The sequence below is a fragment of the Bactrocera neohumeralis genome, chromosome 2 (genome assembly GCF_024586455.1).
Source record: "Bactrocera neohumeralis isolate Rockhampton chromosome 2, APGP_CSIRO_Bneo_wtdbg2-racon-allhic-juicebox.fasta_v2, whole genome shotgun sequence".
NCBI classification, from domain to species: domain Eukaryota; kingdom Metazoa; phylum Arthropoda; class Insecta; order Diptera; family Tephritidae; genus Bactrocera; species Bactrocera neohumeralis.
Genome location: NC_065919.1, coordinates 15,496,759 through 15,516,324, shown reverse-complemented (window position 1 = coordinate 15,516,324; position 19,566 = coordinate 15,496,759). Strand labels below are relative to the sequence as shown.

The following is a 19,566-nucleotide window of genomic DNA, read 5'->3' as shown; positions in this document are numbered from 1 at the left end:
AAATTCTTGAGTCAACTAACTTTATTTTAAATATGCCAACATGTGAGTGTACATATATGCCAGGCAATGTTCGAAAACTATGTGAAAATTCGACCATAACTCCCGACCAAAGTACGCTAAACTTTATGGTACTACAACAACAGGAACGTCAACTAAACTAAATGTCCAGAGTAGCGAACTATATATTTTTAATAATTAGTATAGGACTATGTGCGTGTGTGTGAGTGTGTATTTGGTGAGTTTGCGGGCTTTCTGCAATTCATCAAAAATTTTCCAGCTTAAACAGATTTCTAACATGTAAAAAATAGAAGAAAACAACTGAAAAAAAGTAGAAACTTGCGAACCAATTTGGATTTATTTTACAAGCGTATTATTCTCTTCCGTTTTCGGCCATAACGAACGTGGTTTTGACTTCCATACTTAGGTTTTGACTATCATTATTATAACCCAACGATTACCCTCTTTTCGACCAACCGTCGGGAGGAGCGCTTCCGCATTGGTGCGGAATCAGCCGAGTCATAAAAGGCAAGAGAGTTTTTAAGCGTCGAGATCTGAAACTTTTTAATTTCGAAAACTGAATCAGACATTTGTGACGGAATGGTTCGTTAAGTTCAAAATTTGATCCACAACATTTTAACAGTAAGGGTTTAAGCTACCTCGAAAAGCGAACTGTCATATTAAATTTAACTTCAGAGTGGAGAAAAGAACGGCTAACTGTTCCATCAACAGTTTTACTAAGAATATAACACCAAGCATTTCTGTACGACACGTAACTGGAGGTGGATTTATAAGTTTTAAGCGACTAGTGTATGAAGGAATAGTTAACCTAGAATTCCAACGGAAATGTACTAAGGCGAAAAGCAAAAATTGCTTTTGAACCGACTTTCATTTGTAGGGATGGATTTGGTAATTAGGGTTCCACACTACACAGAGAACTATCTTAACATCAAGCTAAGTTCTCGAAATCTAAGTAGTAAAGATCAAAGAAATTAATTACTTAGTTTAAAGGTTTAGAGGATAGAGCTATCGAGTAAGTTCTACCAATATTCTCCATGATGAACCATAAATACACAAGTTACTAACTATCACTGATCAGAAATTAAAAAAATGGAACTGATTAGTAATGTTGAATGTTGTCTGTTTCAAAACCTCAAATATCGTTCTAAATAGCTGAAACTCTAATTTTCCCATTTGAAAAAATTAAAAACGCTGATTTTTCGAAATATTTGAAATATTAAGTATACAGTTGAAGTGGGAGCCCAAAAGTGCAAATAAAGTTCTAAAGTAAAATTTTTGTAACGAAAAAAAATGCTGAACCGCCGATATTTTACCATATTAATATTACCAAAGCTAAACCATGCCCTTTTCTAGTGTTTTGGTATTTATTTTCATTTTCACATGTGTTTTAAGGGGCGCCTTTAAAGTGACTCAAGTAAATTTCCTAATTTTCTCGCAGAAGTACAAGGAAAGAAAGAAAGATTTCGACTATTTGCTCTGAGTTTCAAGGTCCTTACAAGCAAATACAACTATTGTGTAACATATTTGTAGGCGTCAGACATATGAAAGTTAAATATTAGTACCCGTTTCGCCATTTAGGAAAGTTTTGTGAAATATTAATAAATGAAAATGAACATTTGCTTTCTTGTGGGCACACAAACACAAATGCATACACACATCCAAACTATATTTGTGCATATAAACAGCTCAAGCGTCATTCGCTCAGGGATTTCGTAATGGCATATAACAATAATTGCTTGCTCTGGGGGCTCTGCAGCCGGCAAGAGGACATCAAGCTGCTGTGTATGTTGTGTATGGCCTTCGTTATGTTGATAGAGCGAAAAGCTGTTGATGATGCAGAGATGTTGATATTTAATGTGTCGGAGAAAAAATCAATTTTTGCAAGGCATATAGCTGCATAGATGTGCACGTACATACATACAAACATAATTAGCTAAATATCTCTACATACAGATGTATGTGTGTGCGTATATGTAGGTGTATGGATGTAACTTGTCTTAGAAAATCAACGCCAAAATATGAATTATTCTGCCTATTACCGTTACTTATCACTTTTCCAATTATTGGCACTCACCCAGGCAGCAACGGCAGATAGGATGTGGTGGAATCCAAGGTGCGAATGGCAGTATTGCCTCGTAGCACCAGCTTTTCGCGTGTGATGCGTCGATATGTTTCCTCGCCGCGCTGCTTCGAAGACATTTTCGCTTAATTTTACTCAATATATTTTAAAGCACTTGTAATTTTTTCATGTTATACACAATTCTTTAAAAGTTAATTAATAAAGCCTATTTTTCGGTTAGTTTCATGCACTTAATCTTCATATGCTTTGTTGCTGCATTATTACGCACACATATCGGATTTTATTATAATAGATAAATTTTTAATCTAATTTTATTTTTATGTTTTGCATTATTTACTCCGAGCTGCGCTCACATATGTCCTATGACCCTCGATTCTACTGCAATACTGGTGTAGTTTGTGTGGTGAAACACAAGCCAAACAGCGAAGCGGCCAATATACTTACATAGTATGCATATAAGTTCACATACATACATGCTTATGTATCTGTCTGTACATTTGGGCTGTTCGCCAAACAGTCAGCGCTGCTATGTACGCTTCGTTGGCGGATGCTGCACGACGAAGGCGAATTGGTTGCCGGCGGCACGAAGAAAAACAATATATACTATATAAGTACATATGCGAAAAGGCTAAGAAATCATAGTCGACAACAACAACAACAAACACTTTTTGTATTGCCTATGCGCAGGCTTTGTCCGGACTTAAGGATAATTTACACTCAGCTTTCACAATAGAGAGTTTAAAACATTTCATGATAATAAATACCAATATCTTTTTTCTTTTGTTGATTTCACAATTATGTAAATGTACATATCTATGTATGTAAATATTTAGGAGAAACTTATGTATATTTATATTTGTAGTGCACTTGGCGCTGTTGCACTGCAGCACGTGCCAATGGCGACTAATGCAGTCCAACGCGCTTCGAGGATTTTTTACTGACCAAACAGTGAAAAAGCCACTTCACATTTAGCCAATATTTATATATACATTGTATGTACATATATGTATGTGCATGTATATAAATATAGTGCCATTACATATCGCTTTAATCGTTTGGGGTTGCAAAATATCCGAAAGTTTGTCTGTCTGTTTATACCGAAGGGACAACATCGCCTGACCACTGCTCACTGGTCAGTTAACGGTAAAGTGTGACAGCAGCAATGTAGCGGAGTAGAGCGTTGGAGCAAAATCGTTGGTGTTGGTGGTCGCATTCATCAGGCTGGCGCATTATGTCACTTTGTAGATGTTGTTGTATGCTTTGATAAAGTTAAGTACAAGAATAAAACGTTGAGCAATGCATACAGTGTGTAGCGCAATTTTTCTTCCATAATAAATATTTGATTGAATAAAAATTCAATGTCGCTAAATTTTCGTAAAAAAAAAAAATAAATAAATAAAAAATTAATAAAAAGTTTGTGTCATAAAAATTATTGTTTATCGAATATTTATTTTTATATCGCAAAACTCGCCAGGCTTCTAGTAATACTGCCAATCTCTAAGTCAAGTAACGATGCAAAATTTTTTCATGTACAAATATTGAATCCACAATTTCATCTCTCGATCTTCTCATATCTTGTTAAGAGTTTTAAATACGATTTTTCTGTTTTTGTTTTTGTAGAGCAACTTAAGAAAGATTAAAAATAGTTTTGGAAAATTATATTAAATGACCCGCTTTAGTTGGATATAAATCTTGGGTCCCTTCTGTTTAGGTACATAAACGTAAGAACAGAAAAAGAAATCGCATTTCGTAAAGCTCTGTCCTCAGCTGTCCAGATATTTTTTGTTTTTGTTCTGGTATGGTAAAAAAATCCTAAAGGTGGATACTATCAAGTGTTTTATTTCATTCAGGGGAAGCTATTTCGTAGCATTAATTCATACATTTCAGCTTTGCTCTCCCTTGGCTCTCTGTCTGAAATGGATCCCGTAGTGAACTCGTTAAATCTAGTATATACTTCATTTAGTAGGCGTCAGAGCACCTTTGGGTCAAGGTATACAAACAAATAAATTAAAATATAAATAGTATTGATTGTTTAATTATTTACGTCTTGGCATTGATCCCAATTGCCATACTAAATAAATGTGACAAAAACGAGTCATTAAATGCTCACTGGCGATTATATATACCTACATACATTAAGCGTGCACGGTTTATTTTCGTTGAGCAGCTATGGCAAATAATAAAAGAGCTATACCCAACGAACACATTTACCTTGTATAGAAAACTTTTTTACTCGACAAATTATCTTCAGGAAATTCGGTTTAGATTATTAGCCTGGTCATCGCTACATTCTTTGAACATATTGTTCAGATCCAACCATACTTTTGTAAATGGCACATTTTTGATAGAGAGAGTATTCTGTTGAAACCTGGTTAGTGGTAGTACAGCTTCTCGTGGATATTTTCTTTTAATCATATTTTTTATATTCATTCCTCTTACTTTATCACAATTTTCAAGTAAAAAATAAGACAATTGAAATGCTTTTAACCCACACAAAATATAATAGCTTTATTATAAACTTAATTTTTTTTTTTCAATATTATTTTAGTTGACATTAATTGAACAGCACAACAATTTACACAAATTGACAATTTATTTTAGATATTTTCATATTTATTAAATAACGCTTCATTTAAAACCATTTTGTTACCCACTCCTTGTTTAAGTTATCATTATTTGATACTTTTTATTTTGTTTTTGCATTTTCTAGTGCAACTGTTCCAAAATGAACAGCTAGTGCCTTAGAACACAAATAAGTACATATATACAGGCATACATACGTATGTAAGTATAAGCATATTTTGTACAAAAGAATAGTTGTTGGCCCTTAATGGAAACTTATAGATGATGTTAGGCAGTTCGGAGTTTTTTGTTTGTAGAATACACATTCGTATATTTTATAAGGAACTTTAAACGCTAAAAATAAATATTTTGAGTATTTTTATAACGCAATGATCAAGTGCACAGACGATTATCATGATATTGCCAGTTAAAAAATATATTTAATTTTCAATTAATTTGTCTTTTGCAAAAGATATCAAAATATAGTTTTTCAAACACTTTAATGACATTGCTGTAAAGAAAATCTAAATGTATAAACATACATTGTATTTAATTGCCTTTAAAGTCTATTTAATTTTTTTTGACAGATTTTGTGCAGACTACAGTTGATATACCAAGACATATTATTTTTAGTTGCTAATTCGCAAATTTGATATAACACACTAGTAGCTACATATGTATGTGCGGCTTCACGCTACTCCATGTGCAAAAAATTAAATTGTGCTTGAATCCATACTTTTTTCGATATATTGCAGTATTTACACTATCTGGCTGATCTATGCAGACAATCTAGGATTAAACAAATAAACTGTAGCTTTTCGAAATTGTTTGGGTAAGATTATTCAACCGTATGGTATGCTATAAAATACATATTTGTATGACTAGTTATACATTGGGACGAACGTGTCGAATGCACTGACAAAAATAGACTCAGAATGTATGGAATGGCGCACAATTTTGGTTTGTAGTAACAACTTTTTTATTGGCTTCAATTTAAAATGCTTTTACGAAAAAACTTGAACATAAATCCAATAGATAGTCAATTGGAAAAATATTCAATGTGGAGAGTATATGAACGTAAATATGCAAGCAGACAAGATATAATTGTTAGACTAAAAAAATTTCACTTTAATCCGAGAATGAAAACCATAATTAGCATAAGCAACAGTTGCCTTAATCAGACCTAAGTTGACCGTCTGCATAAGATGGACATTATTTCATCAAACGTTTTCAAAGTGCGTCAATCCTTTGTTTTAGTTTTGACCTATTGAGACTTCTTTATAGCGCTGCGCATACGCCATGCTCTAATGCATTTGTAGGCGAAATACAAGGTAAAACCGTGTAACTGAATAGCGACTGCAGAGAAGCCGTACCACAATACTGCGTAAGGCATACCCTAGAATTTTAAAACGGTTAGTTTTGGGATAAAAATCAATGTAAAAGAAATGTTCATGACTTACGCGCCATATAAATATATCCGTTTCCTTTATATCAGTTTTGTCATCTAAATTAATATATTCCCAAAAATCTCTAAAGTAGTAAACAAAGCAGTAGCATACGGGTATAACGCCAGTTAACATAATGGCTATCATATATTTTTGCATTTCGCGAATGCTATTGTTTAATATTGCCGAGAGAGCAAAATACATTGTAAACACCGATGTCATCCAAACGTATTCCCACCACAGCGGTTTTGGCACCTCAAGTTCTTCCACCTCCAGCCAAAAGACATCTATACGATCCAAAAAATCTGGAGACAACTTGGTCACCATAAAAATAGAAAGTACGATATGATAGCAAATACAAAATTTCACACGCTTTTTGCCTTGCAAACTGTAGAAAATATAAAAGAAAGTTAAATATCATAATTATGCTTTATTATTAAATTTAAAAAATATGTGCAATTTCTACAAATTTTATTTATTTAAAATAAGGTTATGATTTTCACAAATTCTAAACAAAAAAAACCAAAACAACAAATAAGCAAGCACACGCACATACATCACTGCACACACTTTCGCCGCTACATTTCGTTGCTCCGAAAGCCCACGTCACCGTGTGTGCGATTAAGCAGCGGAGACGCTATCGACAGCTCCCAACTCACGCTTGTCCATAATCACAAAATGTAAACACAATCTGGCAATTGGCCAATGAGAGAGCACAGTAATCAGACAATAGGAGCAGCGCCCTGTAAAAGAATTTGCCTGCAAACACTTTCCCCATACAAGTGCGGCCTTCGTCTAGCCCCTCGAAATACCGTGAACACGATCGAATTAGCAAACACTTGCATGCCTCTACATAATATTAAATTATGCAAACTATTTGCTAGCCTGAACTACTAATGACATATTGAAAAGTTACTTCATAAGCTTCAATGTTAATATGTGATAACCAAATTTAGTAAAAGGCCGTATATTAACCTCATACGGTGTGGTGCAGCCACACGTTGCCTGTATTCGTAGTCAGCGCCATCGGTACCAGCCACCATTGGTCCACCACGAGATGCCATATTCAGATTATGTTCGAGCTATCAACGTTGATGTATAACCGACTTTCTTAGGAAGTTGTTCTATATTTTTCCTAGGACTGCTTTCGTAGGTTACAATAACATTTCACTTTGCGCTGTAGATATATAAGATTCGTTCGTTTGTTTAAAATATTATAATCGGTGGTATTTTATGCAAAGTATACAGTTTGAGTATACTTTGTTTAACGGGAAAAGAAAAAAATATCACCGTCGAATGAAAAATAAAATAAGTATTCGCCAAAAGTAAAAGTTGCTACGCCATAAAAAATGTATAAGAAAAGAATTACGCACAGGGTGTAAGAAAGTTTCTTATTATTGCAAAATGCAACAGGCAACAGCGAACAGGGTGACAATTTATTGCAGACCTTAATACATCTATTTAAGGCAATTATTTCTTTAAATACTATATTGCCACTTCTATTTATATTAAAATTTAATGTAAAATTCATTTCGTTAAAATTTAGGATTATAAAAGAGTTATGGACTTAGCTTAATTTTTCATTTCCAGGATTGCGTTTATGTTTCTGTTTCCGTTCCATTCAAAACCGTTTCCTTCAACGATCTTTTCAATATTCCTTCAGTAAAAGCGGCAAAGCTTGCTTGTATATTGGTTAGTTAAATTTGGAAGATAAAAATTAAGAAGATGCAATGTTTTGTAATATTTTTATTAAACAATTAAGAAATTTGTGATTTTATTTTCGCGAAAACATTTGGTGCATGTGTTTTTAATAACAACAGATAATGTTGCAAAAAAATAAATTTTGAAGTTGGTTTGCATTTCAACAAAATACTGACCAAGTACTTATTACAAACATTTATGTTATATGTACATACATATATATATATTTGCTGAAAGAGTAGACGTCGATACCCTTGTTGTGCTTGTACCAATCGGTTAGTTGGTCTGTGCACCCATCCAACTGTCTAGCCATTCTAGTCAATGTTCGCCGCCGCCGCAGCCGCAAATACCTGCAATGTGTTTTTATATATACAACGCAGCGCTTAGCGTTCGACTGCAAAGCAAACAACGTGGTCGTCGTCGGACCATGTTCACTAAGTTGGAAATTCAGTGCTTTTGAATACTTGGCGGCGTCGTGAAGTGATCGCTCTTCAACAACTCTTAATCATTTGAAAGTTTGATATTTTTTAAAATAGTTTTTAAAGAAAATAACGCACACATATTCAAATTAGGTATATTTATGTATGATTTTTGGAAAAGCAAAATAATATTTTCGCCTTTCTTATTGTGAAATGTGAATTTAAAATAGTAAAAGACAAACGAACACATTAATAATTAATTCAAACACGGCATATTTGCGTTAATGTGGTTAAAAGTATCGTTTTTAATCGAAAATTAATAAATAGTGAACGATTACAGTGACAAATACTGGAGTGCAGTGAATAAGAAAAGATATATTCTCATATTTGTTAAAAATTTCTAGGCGTTCTGCGAAAAAGGTAAAATTTATTAAGAAAAATTATTATAAACTTCACATTTTTTAATCTCTGTTTTACATATATACATACATGTATGTACTGTTGTATAACGTACAATTTCACTTAGGTAATCAAATGATAACATTTTGCAATTACATTTTTATTTTTGTCTGCTAAATTTAAATTCTAAACAGTTTTTGTAATGTTTTAAGAAATAAAATATTATGGGTAGTGTATGTAATTATTTTTCTATGGTTCATGTACGTGTATTAATTAAATTTTCTAAGCTTCGGTTTGCCGACACAAAAATATTTCTAAAAATATTGTTATTTATTTGCAAAATGTGTTTTTGCGCAAATTCGTTTGTTTTTCTTTTATACTTTCTCGGTTTGGTTATGTTTTTGTTCCCCCATTTTGTAAGCTTGACGGTTAAGTTTATGTATGTCTCGTTCGTTATTTACGTATTTTGCCGCCAACCAAAGTTGCTGCATTTAACAAAGCAAAAATATATAGCTTTTACTAGGCTTCTGTGTTTAGTGTATGCGGGTGCATACATGTGTACACATCTACCGAGTTGCATCTACCTACAAACATATAAAACCACATAATATGCATTGACTTTGGCTGCCGTTTAATAGGCGAGTGTGTGATCATGCCTGACAGCCTGGTTGGCGAGCATTGTCAACACTGCAACAGACACATGAGATTTTGCAGCATTTTCATTTTATCTATTTTTGTTGCTGGTGTGGAAAAAAAAAATTAATGTAAACAACAACAAAAAATCGGAAGAAAAACGTGTGGTGATTTTTATGCATTTTTCAAAGTGCCCAAATGTTAAGACTTTCTGTAGCCAAGTCTAGGTGTTGTCGTGTTACTATGTTTGGCTGTATGCATGTGTTAGGTAAGGGTATAGGCATGTGTGTAAATATTTTTACTAAGAACTTTTCCTTTCTTCATTTAATGCACACACATGTAGAACATATGTATGTATGTACATACATAAGTATATGCATGAGCATATTTGTGCGCCAATATCGCCGTACAAATCACTTAAAACTGTTTATTTACCTTTTAATGTTTGTATATACCATGTAAATATGTAGCTAAGTATGTATGTAGGTGCATGTGTAAATATTTGAATTTTTCTCACTTGTGTTTTGGGATTGGAAATTCTTTGTTTTTAGACAGAAACATATACATACATACATACACACATATTTATGTATGTTTATGTATATTTAGACGTTGGTCACTTAGTGAGGTACGGAAAACTTTTTCTTTAATAGCGTAGACAGTTAAAGGGAAACTTCACTTCAACCAAATTAAAAACTTAATGAACGAAAAATTTATCGCCTATTGGCTTGGTTTCATGCTTTTTGGACTTAAAACTTCAAATTTATTTATACATATTAAGTATGTATGTAGTAATAACCCTTAACAAGTTTTCTTTACTAATTAAATATGCAATATATGTACATACTATGTAGCCCTTGTGTTCTTTTCAATTTTCCAATACCAAATCTGTGTTTTATCCGTACTATTTTGGAACAACAGTCGATGTCACAAAAATACAACACACAAGATATTTACTTGTAGTGAAAAATACATTTCAAATACCATTTCACGCTTCATTGATATTTTTAAATATAATATGTATGTCATATAGGTTTATACATATGTATATATGCATATGTATGTATGTATGTATATTATATGTGAATATTTCAACTTAGCTGTAAAACATAAATATAGCTAACGAATTTATCAAAGAATTTAATGGAATTATATGGAAAAAATTAAGAATACAATTTTTTACCCACCACTGTTCTTGTAAAGTTATTTCTAATATACATATGTATGTATATAATTTGGGATTGTTAAATGTTTATGTGTTGTATTTCGGCTTTGATATATTCTAGGTCATGCCCTATTTATATATTTTGTAGACATAACATGAAATATAATACTTAAAATACAACATTTGTAATAAAAAAAAAACATTTCAATATTACGGTTATCCATACATACACATGTACATATGTACACATAGAATCACATGCATGTGAAACAGTTCTAAAAAATATTGTTATCCACCAATTTTGTGTGAATATACAAATATGTTAAGTAGCAGATAAGGAAAGGTAACATTATCTACAATGTTTACCAAATTTCATTGACCCTGAGTTTATTATGTATTTATGTATGTAAATGCAATTTACAAGTAATTATAATAAATTATAGATATATGTTTTTATATCTTTCTCACGCATTTCAAAATTAAATTTAATGTAAAATTATGATATCTCATTCGTAAAAATGTATAGCAGAATACACATATGTAAATACATATATAAAAAACAAGAAAAAACGTTAACTTCGGTTGCATCGAAGATAAATACCCTTCACAGGTGCATTTCTGTTAGTAACTATGTGTTCAGTTTGTATGGAAGCTATATGCTATAGCTAACCGATCTGATCAATTTTTTCGGAGATTACATTGTTGCCTTAGAAAATAACATATACCAAATTTCGTTAATATATCTTGTCAAATGTGAAAGTTGTCCATACAAGAACTTAATTCCGATCGTTCAGTTTGTATGGCAGCTATATGTTATAAAGGTCCGATATCGGCCGTTCCGACAAATAAGCAGCTTCTTGAAGAGAAAATGACGTTTGCAAGATTTCAAAACGATATCTTAAAAACTGAGGGACTAGTTCGTATATATACAGACGGACAGACGGACAGACAGACGGACATGGCTAAATCGACTCAGCTCGACATATTGATCATTTATATATATACTTGATAGGGTCTCCGATTCCTTCTGGGTGTTACAAACTTCGTGACAAACTTAATATACCCTGTTCAGGGTATAATTATATGGGTGAAGCATAGGATATAGAATTTATAATGCCTGTAGGAATTTCACAAATATTGTGATTCTTTGCAATTAGTTAATTCGTACTTTTTAAAGATATTAATCTATAGCTTCGGAATAAATATTATTAGCGTGATATTTTAAACTTGCCAAAATAAGTATTCAAACCGTTTTTTTAACTGTATAATATTTACTCAATAACTTATTGTTATATAATAATATCCAATTATTACTCTCCTCGTTTAACTCAAAATTTGTTCTAAAAAATTTAAAAATTAAAGGTCTAAACTGCCGGGTTGAGCGAACGTGGACGTTAAATTAATAATTGACAACGGAGATGGACTATGGACTGACGTATTCATAAGTTTTACAAGAAATATTATACCAAGCATTTCCCTGCGACTAGCGAGTCTAGGTACATTTATTATTTTGAAACGATTAGTACACGGGGGAAGATTTAACCTGGAATCTCAATGTAAATGATTTAAGGCAAAAAGTAAAAAATTTTTTTAAACGGACTCTAACTTCTCCGAATGGACTTGATAACTAGGGTTCCATAACATGAATATGCCAGATAAAACTTTTTTATCTTCAAATATTTAGAATGCAAAACAAAGAATCGACTCAATACTTTTTTAAACTATGTTTAGGGAAAGCTGTAATTCTGCTAAAAATTATTATTTAGTCACTGCTAAGCTAAATTTCTATATTTAGGTTTGAAAGCAATTGTGTTCGGTACTTAGTTTTATAGTTTTTTTTTGCGTTTAAGTGGTTAGTTGACTTTGAGTTTTATTCAAATAATTTCTACGGGGTGACAAATATGCTACATTTTTATTTTAGTATTTGCTAGTGAGTTAATGAATTTTATATTCAAAAAATTATATGCTAATCTCTTCATATAAACTTTCATACAAAATTCTTAAACTGCATCTATTGATAACAGTAAGAGCTTACTCGACTCAATATTGTGGGAATATTTTATAAAAATCGTTCACCCATTGCTATACGTAAACGATTCTGTGATTATTTTCACTATCCTATTTACATACAGCTGTTGACAGCTAATTAGAAACGCTCCTTTTTTGTAAGGTGCTGATGAGTATAATGATTAAATGTTTTGGTATACCGTTATTTATATTCTTAAAAACCTTAAATTGTTTGTGTTACTCTATGTACTACTAAATTCGCTCAGTTTTGTAGTTGCTCAGTTGAAGTTCTGTTAATTTTTTCCCAAATGGTAAATGCGTTACGATATAGAAGGTGAATTAAGTGCGACAGCTAATTAGAAACAGTTGTTTAAACAATTAAAATTTCTTCTGGTGCTAATTTTTATTGATAATATTATTGATTTCTGATAAGGATATGTTTCAAAGTTGTGGTTTAAAAGATATTACGTATAAAATGCTGTACACCTGCCCTACTTGGTTAAATTTTTAACCTTCGTCAGTCTGGAAAGACGTACAAAAAATGTTGAATCAGGTCAAAAAAAATTGTTTTCAATGTCAAATACAGAATTTTAAAACTATTTCCAATGTTACACGGAAAGAAAAAACCTTAAAAACTTCAACAGAAATAGACTGCTGAAATATTACCAACGCTCGAAGAGACAGAAAAAGGGTTCCATTGACATTCTACATAAAACTGAAGACGAATATATTGCCTAAATATCCAAGAAAACAATTTCCCGGCGTTTGGTCGAATTTGAACTTCACGGTAGGGCAGCACACAGGAAACCACTTCTGACTAAAATTCAAAGTAAACAACGCGTAGACTTTTCCAACTCTTATTGATCTTGGGCAACAAATCAATGGCAGTATGTTGTTTGGAGCGATGGAACCAAAGTTAATCGCATAGAACCTGATGGTCGAAGTTATGTTCGCCAAGCAATCTATCAAGAATTTGATTCTCGCTATGTTTCACGCGTAGTGAAGCATGGTGGAGGAACAATCATGGTGTGGGAATTTTTTTTCTGGAGTGGTGTAGGTCCGCTCCATACGTTTGACGCAATTTTAAAAAAGGAGAAATACGTCGACATTCTAAAAAATGTCATTCTCCTTAGTCTATGAGGAGGAATTTGCCTGTTATATAGAAATTCCAACAAAATAACAATCCAAAGCATACGTCAAAGTTGACACAAAAGTGTTTTGTTGAAAATTCCATTAATGTTTTGGAGTGGCCTGAAGAGAACACATCTTGGTTGATGCCTAAAATGCTGTAGGTACCAAAAATATCACAAATATGGATGTCCTTTAGATGAAATTAGGACGGCATGGCAAGCAACACTAGTGGTGCGCTGTCAGAGTCTTATAACGTCAATTCGCAATCTATGTGAAGCAGGAGTAAAGTAAAAGAGTTAAGCAACAAAATACTACCTGAAAGCAAGCAATTTTTTTTAATAACAGTATTTTTTGCTTATAAAATATTTTCGTTTCTAATTAGCTGTCGCACTCAAATCGTTGATTCTACACATTTTTGTCAAAATCTTCAAAAAAAAAATATTTTTAATTAAAATTTTTACTATTAGAGTTTAAGTTAACCATAAGTTTTAGTAAAATGAGTGAAAAAACAGTAAAAATGAGTGATTTATTTGAAAATAACATCATTTACTTGAAACTATGTAGCGTTTCTAATTAGCTGTCAACAGTTGTATGTAAGTATATATAAGTATGTCTTGACTGTATTGAAGCTTATAAAGGGTACTTAATTTCGTTTATTTCTTAGTGACTTCTGGTGGCTGATTTTTTTAAACTGAAAATCTACTTTAGATTATAAAATCTAATTATAATTATGGTCTCCTTGGTTAAAGAAATATACCCACTTGAGAAAACTTCGAAATTTGCGGAAATATTGTTGAAAATTTATTCACAATAAATTTTAGTGTCTCTATTAATCTAGTTTAGTAATATTTTCGTAACTTTCTTTAGACAGTAGATTACAGACCAAAAATTATATTCTTAATATAGGTGGACAAATTACAAACCTAATTTCAAATGTAATATACATACATACATACATAAGTATGTACATAGATGCTTTATTTTTTTTGAACTATTTAAAAATTGATATCTCAAGCAGTAAATGTACTCAAATATGTTTGAAAAACCAAATTAAGATAAAATTTAAATTTGTGGAAAAAAACATTATACAGTGTATTGATTCAACAAAAAACAATTTTTTTTCCTTTCGTACTCTGAAAAATAGGTTCCTAGACACCTCTAAGAAAGCCTCTCCAAAAACCTTATTCATAATGATTTTTTTCATTGAGCTATAAAATTCATAAGAAATAAAAAATTTTCCCAAAAATAATCAAACTTCAACCGTTAATATCTTTTAAACGGTTGGGTTTACGAAAAAAATCATAACAGACCTTTTTTGTAGAGCATTCAATTTCCTACAAAATCTAAGGAACAAGATATTTTTTCAAGTAGTTGGAAGCGAGATATAAATTTTTCTATCTGATAATAAGAAAAAAAATAGAAAACTGTATGTAGGAGGACCTTCCCGTTACAATTAAAAACTCATGTTTGGAGAGGCTTTCTTAGAGGTATCTAAGAACCTATGTTTCCAAGTACGAAACGAAAAAAAAATTTTTTTTTGGATCACTCTATTATACACTATACTAAATATATTTGATAAAATCATAAAATATTCTATTTTTTCTTTACAGCCCTGCAATGTCCCAATCATCACTACCGCCACAACCACCACAACCAATCCCTATTTCGGTGATAAATCGTGGCACAACACCAACAACAGCCGAACAGCGGCGTGCGAGTTTTGCGCGTCGCGCTGAGAGTTTGGTGGAGCGGGTGAGAGTATTGAATCAAATATACGAGGTATCAAATGACCAAGCGTGAGATTTTTCTGTATATTTTAAAATGTTTCTATTATCCAACCTATCCGATATTGATGCTTAGATATGCAATCCCTGCAGAGTGAATACAATGTATTACTGGCAACCAAGTCCTAACTTGAGAGCGTTTAGTTATGCAAAATGTGTTTGAAATGCTTACAGCTAGTGCGTAGAAATACATATCAATATACTATACTTATGTACATATATCTCACATCAATTGCTCACCGGTTAATTTGGCTTCTTGCCGGAAATTTACATTTTATTATATGCATCCATATATGTATATGTACTTGTATATAGACTGGTAAATATGTAAAATGCAAGATTTTCGCTTTTAGTTTATGTACCGAGTGTCTTAATTATTATTTTTATTTTTATTTCATATATTCTTTATTTTAGTTTTTAATTGCTTATTTCAATTTTGGCGTAATTTCACAAGCAGACATTTGTTTTAGACCTCTAATCGTATGTAAATAATCTCACGTGATTTTTAATTTTGTCATTTTGTTTGAATGAAAATAATTGCTGAGCAGCCAGCATGAAAAAAACGCTTCTCGGAAGCCTTTTGTATTTACAAAGGATATTTTAAGAAAATTTCTGGCAATCTGTTGATACGGCATGGTGACAACAATTTTTGTGATTTACGTGAGTACCTGCCGACGACAGCCTAACCTCACGGTGGTTTCTATTGATAGAAGCACGTAGATCAATACAATGCGTTGATCAGTGCCCCAAAGCATAAATGCATTCAGCACTTATACCTTGGTTCCAATTGGTTCGGTAAAACCTTGTAGCTTTTGCCTTGTAGTAGCAAGTGAGCCCCCAGAACTCAATGACTCTCTTGTAACAAATTTCTTTATACCAGAAATAAATATAAAGCCTATAATAATCCTTTTAAGATGAATATTATAGCACTATTTTTGAACAGGAGAGAAAACACCCTAGCCGCCTTGGTCGGATTCGAGGCCGACCTAAAACCTCTGCCGTACTCTGGGTCCGGCACACGGCCGCAATGCGACTCCACACCGGACAAAATGCACTGCCTGCATTTAGGTTTAAACCACAGCCACCACGAATCTCCACAAAGGGCCAAACCCAATGAGCAGATTGGAGTTACCTCTAAGGGCTAACTGCTCCCCGTGGTACCAGGTTATAGTATTTGGTGTGACTTTGTTTGTAGTTGAGCTCCCCAAACTCAATGACTGGTGACATTTGTCGCTTGAACAAATGCCTTTATATTAGGAAAATATAAAGTTTATAATATCATTTCAAAATTTTCAGCTGTCGCTCTCAGATATAACCAATATATAACCATTTTATAACCAATGTATAACCATTTTATAACCAAAACTCAATTTTTTTCAATTTGAATGGTTTCTATTATATCATTTTTCTTTCGCCTGAAAACTTATGAAAAGTGATGTTACGTCATTTTGCATTTTAGGTAACGATATGTACTTATATCCATGCAAATTTTTTTAAGTACATTCATAATAACAACAACAAAATCTATTTAACTATAAAATTAGCATAAAGCAGAGCACCTGGGCTGCCTAAGTAGGGAAAGTACATAACTACGCCTCCATTCAAAAGCCAGGGATAATTAGGTCCACTCAAACGTTTGAATATGATTTTTATTGGATTGAGAGTCTAATCAATTATTCAAATCACAATGGCTTAGAAAATTAATGCAAATGACTTAAACAGAAGAAAGAATTAAGCAATTGACTTTGGACTTGCAGCGTGCTTATACAGAGGCTTATGTATGTATGTACATATATATAGAAAAAGAAGAATATACAGAAGCGCAAATATATGCATTTACGGTAGTTATTGACATTGCTGATAAATTTTTTGCTTTGAAATGCAAGTGCAAACAGCACTTGATAAGTCAGTGGACTTTTGAGGTTCACGGCTACAAACTTCAACTATAAGACGACTGCATTCAATTGTATTTGTATGCAGCAAAGAGAGAGTTCAGAGAGGCAACCATCTACTCGGAAAGCCAAGTACCTCAACAAATCAGTCAAATAGTTCAAGCAAAAGTTAAAATCAAGGATCGAATTTTTTTTTTTTTTTGTAGGGGAGTTAAGCTGTAGTGTTTATAAGCAAAGATTTTGTAAATGATTCAGCAAGGAATTAATAAAAAATTTATAAAATTAGTTTTAAATGAAATTTTGAAGCCAAATCGATAGAGTAAAACGATCTTGAAGAAAAGATTCCACATTGACATCTCTCTTCCAAGAAGAGAAATCACAGATTTATATGCCAGATTGTTTTTGGTATTTATCTGTTAAGAGAAAGTGTCACGGTAGTAAGCGATTTGGGCTGAGAGAATTCAAAAAATAAAACCCTCGCGAAATTTATTTCGGAGTGACATTCGTACTATCAAATAAATTACTTTAAAGGATTACATGGGCTTACGGATCTCAAAAATTTTTTATTGCTTATTAAATTCTACATCACCCGTAGAATATTGTCTTAAATTTTCAAGTTGAACCGAGTAATTAAAGGATTTTATTCGATTACAACTATTTGAAGAAAAATGTCGCGAAATTTTCACTGCAATTCTCATTTTTTTGTAAAAATCCAATTTTCAGTTTTTCTTCCTTCGTTCTGATTCGTTCATGATCGTGTAAGGAGTTATCTGGGCAACGTGGGTGCATATTTTTTCCGAGGTGTCACCGGAAATGGCGTCGCAATGGCCGAGTTTAAAATATATTTTTTTTAATTTTCAGAATTTCTATGTTAATGTTTGTAACAATAAAAAATTCTAATATAATATTTAATTTTTTATATGAGAAGAAAAAATATTTGAAAAAAGGCTGTTTTACACCAGAGGAAACTGATGTAACCCCTTAAATCAAGAAAAACCGTTAACTTCGGCTGCATTGAAGCTTCACAGTTGCATTTCTTTTGGCAACTATGTGTTCAGTTTGTATGGAAGCTATATGCTATAGTAATCCGATATGAACAATTTTTTTGGAGATTACATTATTACCTTAAGCAGTAATCCATGTCAAATTTCGTGAATATATCTTGTCAAATGCGAAAGTTTTCCATATAAGCTCTTGATTCCGATCGTTCAGTTTGTATGGCAGCTATATGCTATAGGTAGCCGATCTGAACAATTTCTTCGGAGATTATATTGTTGTCTTAGAAAAATAACCTGCGCCAACTTTTGTGAAAATACATTGTCAAATGTGAAAGTTTTCTATACAAGAACTTAATTCCGATCATTCAGTTTGTATGACAGCTATATGTTATTGTGGTCCGATATCGGCAGTTCCGACAAATGAGCAGCTTCTCGAAGACAAAATGACGTTTGCAAAATTTCAAAACGGTATCTTAAAAACTGAGGGACTAGTTCGTGGATGTACAGACGGACACAGACAGACAGACGGACATGACTAAATCGACTCAGCTCAACATACTGATCATTTATACTTTATAGGGTCTCCGACGCTTCCTTCTGGGTGTTACAAACTTCGTGGCAAACTTAATATACCCTGTTGAGGGTATAAAAATGGATTGCCTTATCCAGCTAACACCGTGTTCTAATACTTTGTATTGATGCCATACTCAATTGATTAAGTCGGTGGGTGTGAGAGTTTGTGTAGGCGCGTAAATGGATATGCGAGTGCATATGTACTTACTTTATAAATATGTACACACACATATATGTACATATGTAACAAGTTTAATTAATCGAAATTGAACGTAAATACTTCATAGACCGTAATATGAAGATGTACGAGTTTAGTCTGCAAAGAAATAAATATTGAGATGTATGGTTGTATGCACATGCATATGTACTCAGTGATTAGTTTGTTTTTGTTTACTGATCTACATATATGTACTCATACAATTTATGGCTTGCTTAACATACATACATACATACAAAGTATGTAAATTTGTGCCCCTGTGCCTTGCGCTGATAACCATCGTGAGCCCATCTGTTGGATATTTCGCTCCCGCCCAACCTTTGCCCTCCATAATGGTTGCTTATCTCGGCTGTGTTGTAAGTCAAGTGCAGGGCGATTAAGATAATTAAGTATGAATTGAAAAATTCTCATTGTACGTCTGTATTTTTAGTGCTTCTCTTAAATTAATTGCCTACTGCAGATCTATTTACATATGATAATACTATATGTATGCTTACAATATACATACATACATATGTACGTGTGTATATTTTCACTATTGG

General features: G+C 32.6%; 2 protein-coding genes across 10 annotated transcripts in view; one reads left to right on the top strand and one right to left on the bottom strand.

The window, feature by feature from the left end:
* Positions 1-4,576: 4,576 nt before the first annotated feature.
* On the bottom strand, positions 4,577-7,453 carry LOC126759465 (protein jagunal). The gene is made up of 3 exons (XM_050474294.1): positions 7,081-7,453; positions 6,121-6,493; positions 4,577-6,056 (listed from the first exon to the last, which is right to left on the bottom strand). Exons 1-3 carry the CDS (start codon positions 7,167-7,169, stop codon positions 5,925-5,927), a joined length of 594 nt encoding a protein of 197 aa, XP_050330251.1. The 5' UTR covers positions 7,170-7,453; the 3' UTR covers positions 4,577-5,924.
* Positions 7,454-8,237: 784 nt separating this feature from the next.
* Positions 8,238-19,566, top strand: part of LOC126751726 (uncharacterized protein ZK1073.1) — a 63,558-nt gene continuing 52,229 nt past the window's right edge. For 5 of the 9 annotated variants that reach the window (XM_050462220.1, XM_050462219.1, XM_050462218.1 and 2 more), the window contains exons 1-2: positions 8,252-8,645; positions 15,171-15,339. In XM_050462220.1, coding sequence (XP_050318177.1) covers positions 15,178-15,339 — 162 coding nt within the window. In that variant the 5' untranslated portion in view covers positions 8,252-8,645; positions 15,171-15,177. Of the gene's footprint in view, positions 8,646-15,170; positions 15,340-19,566 lie in introns of all 9 variants that reach the window. The other 4 variants (XM_050462223.1, XM_050462222.1, XM_050462221.1 and 1 more) reach the window with 2 other exon arrangements.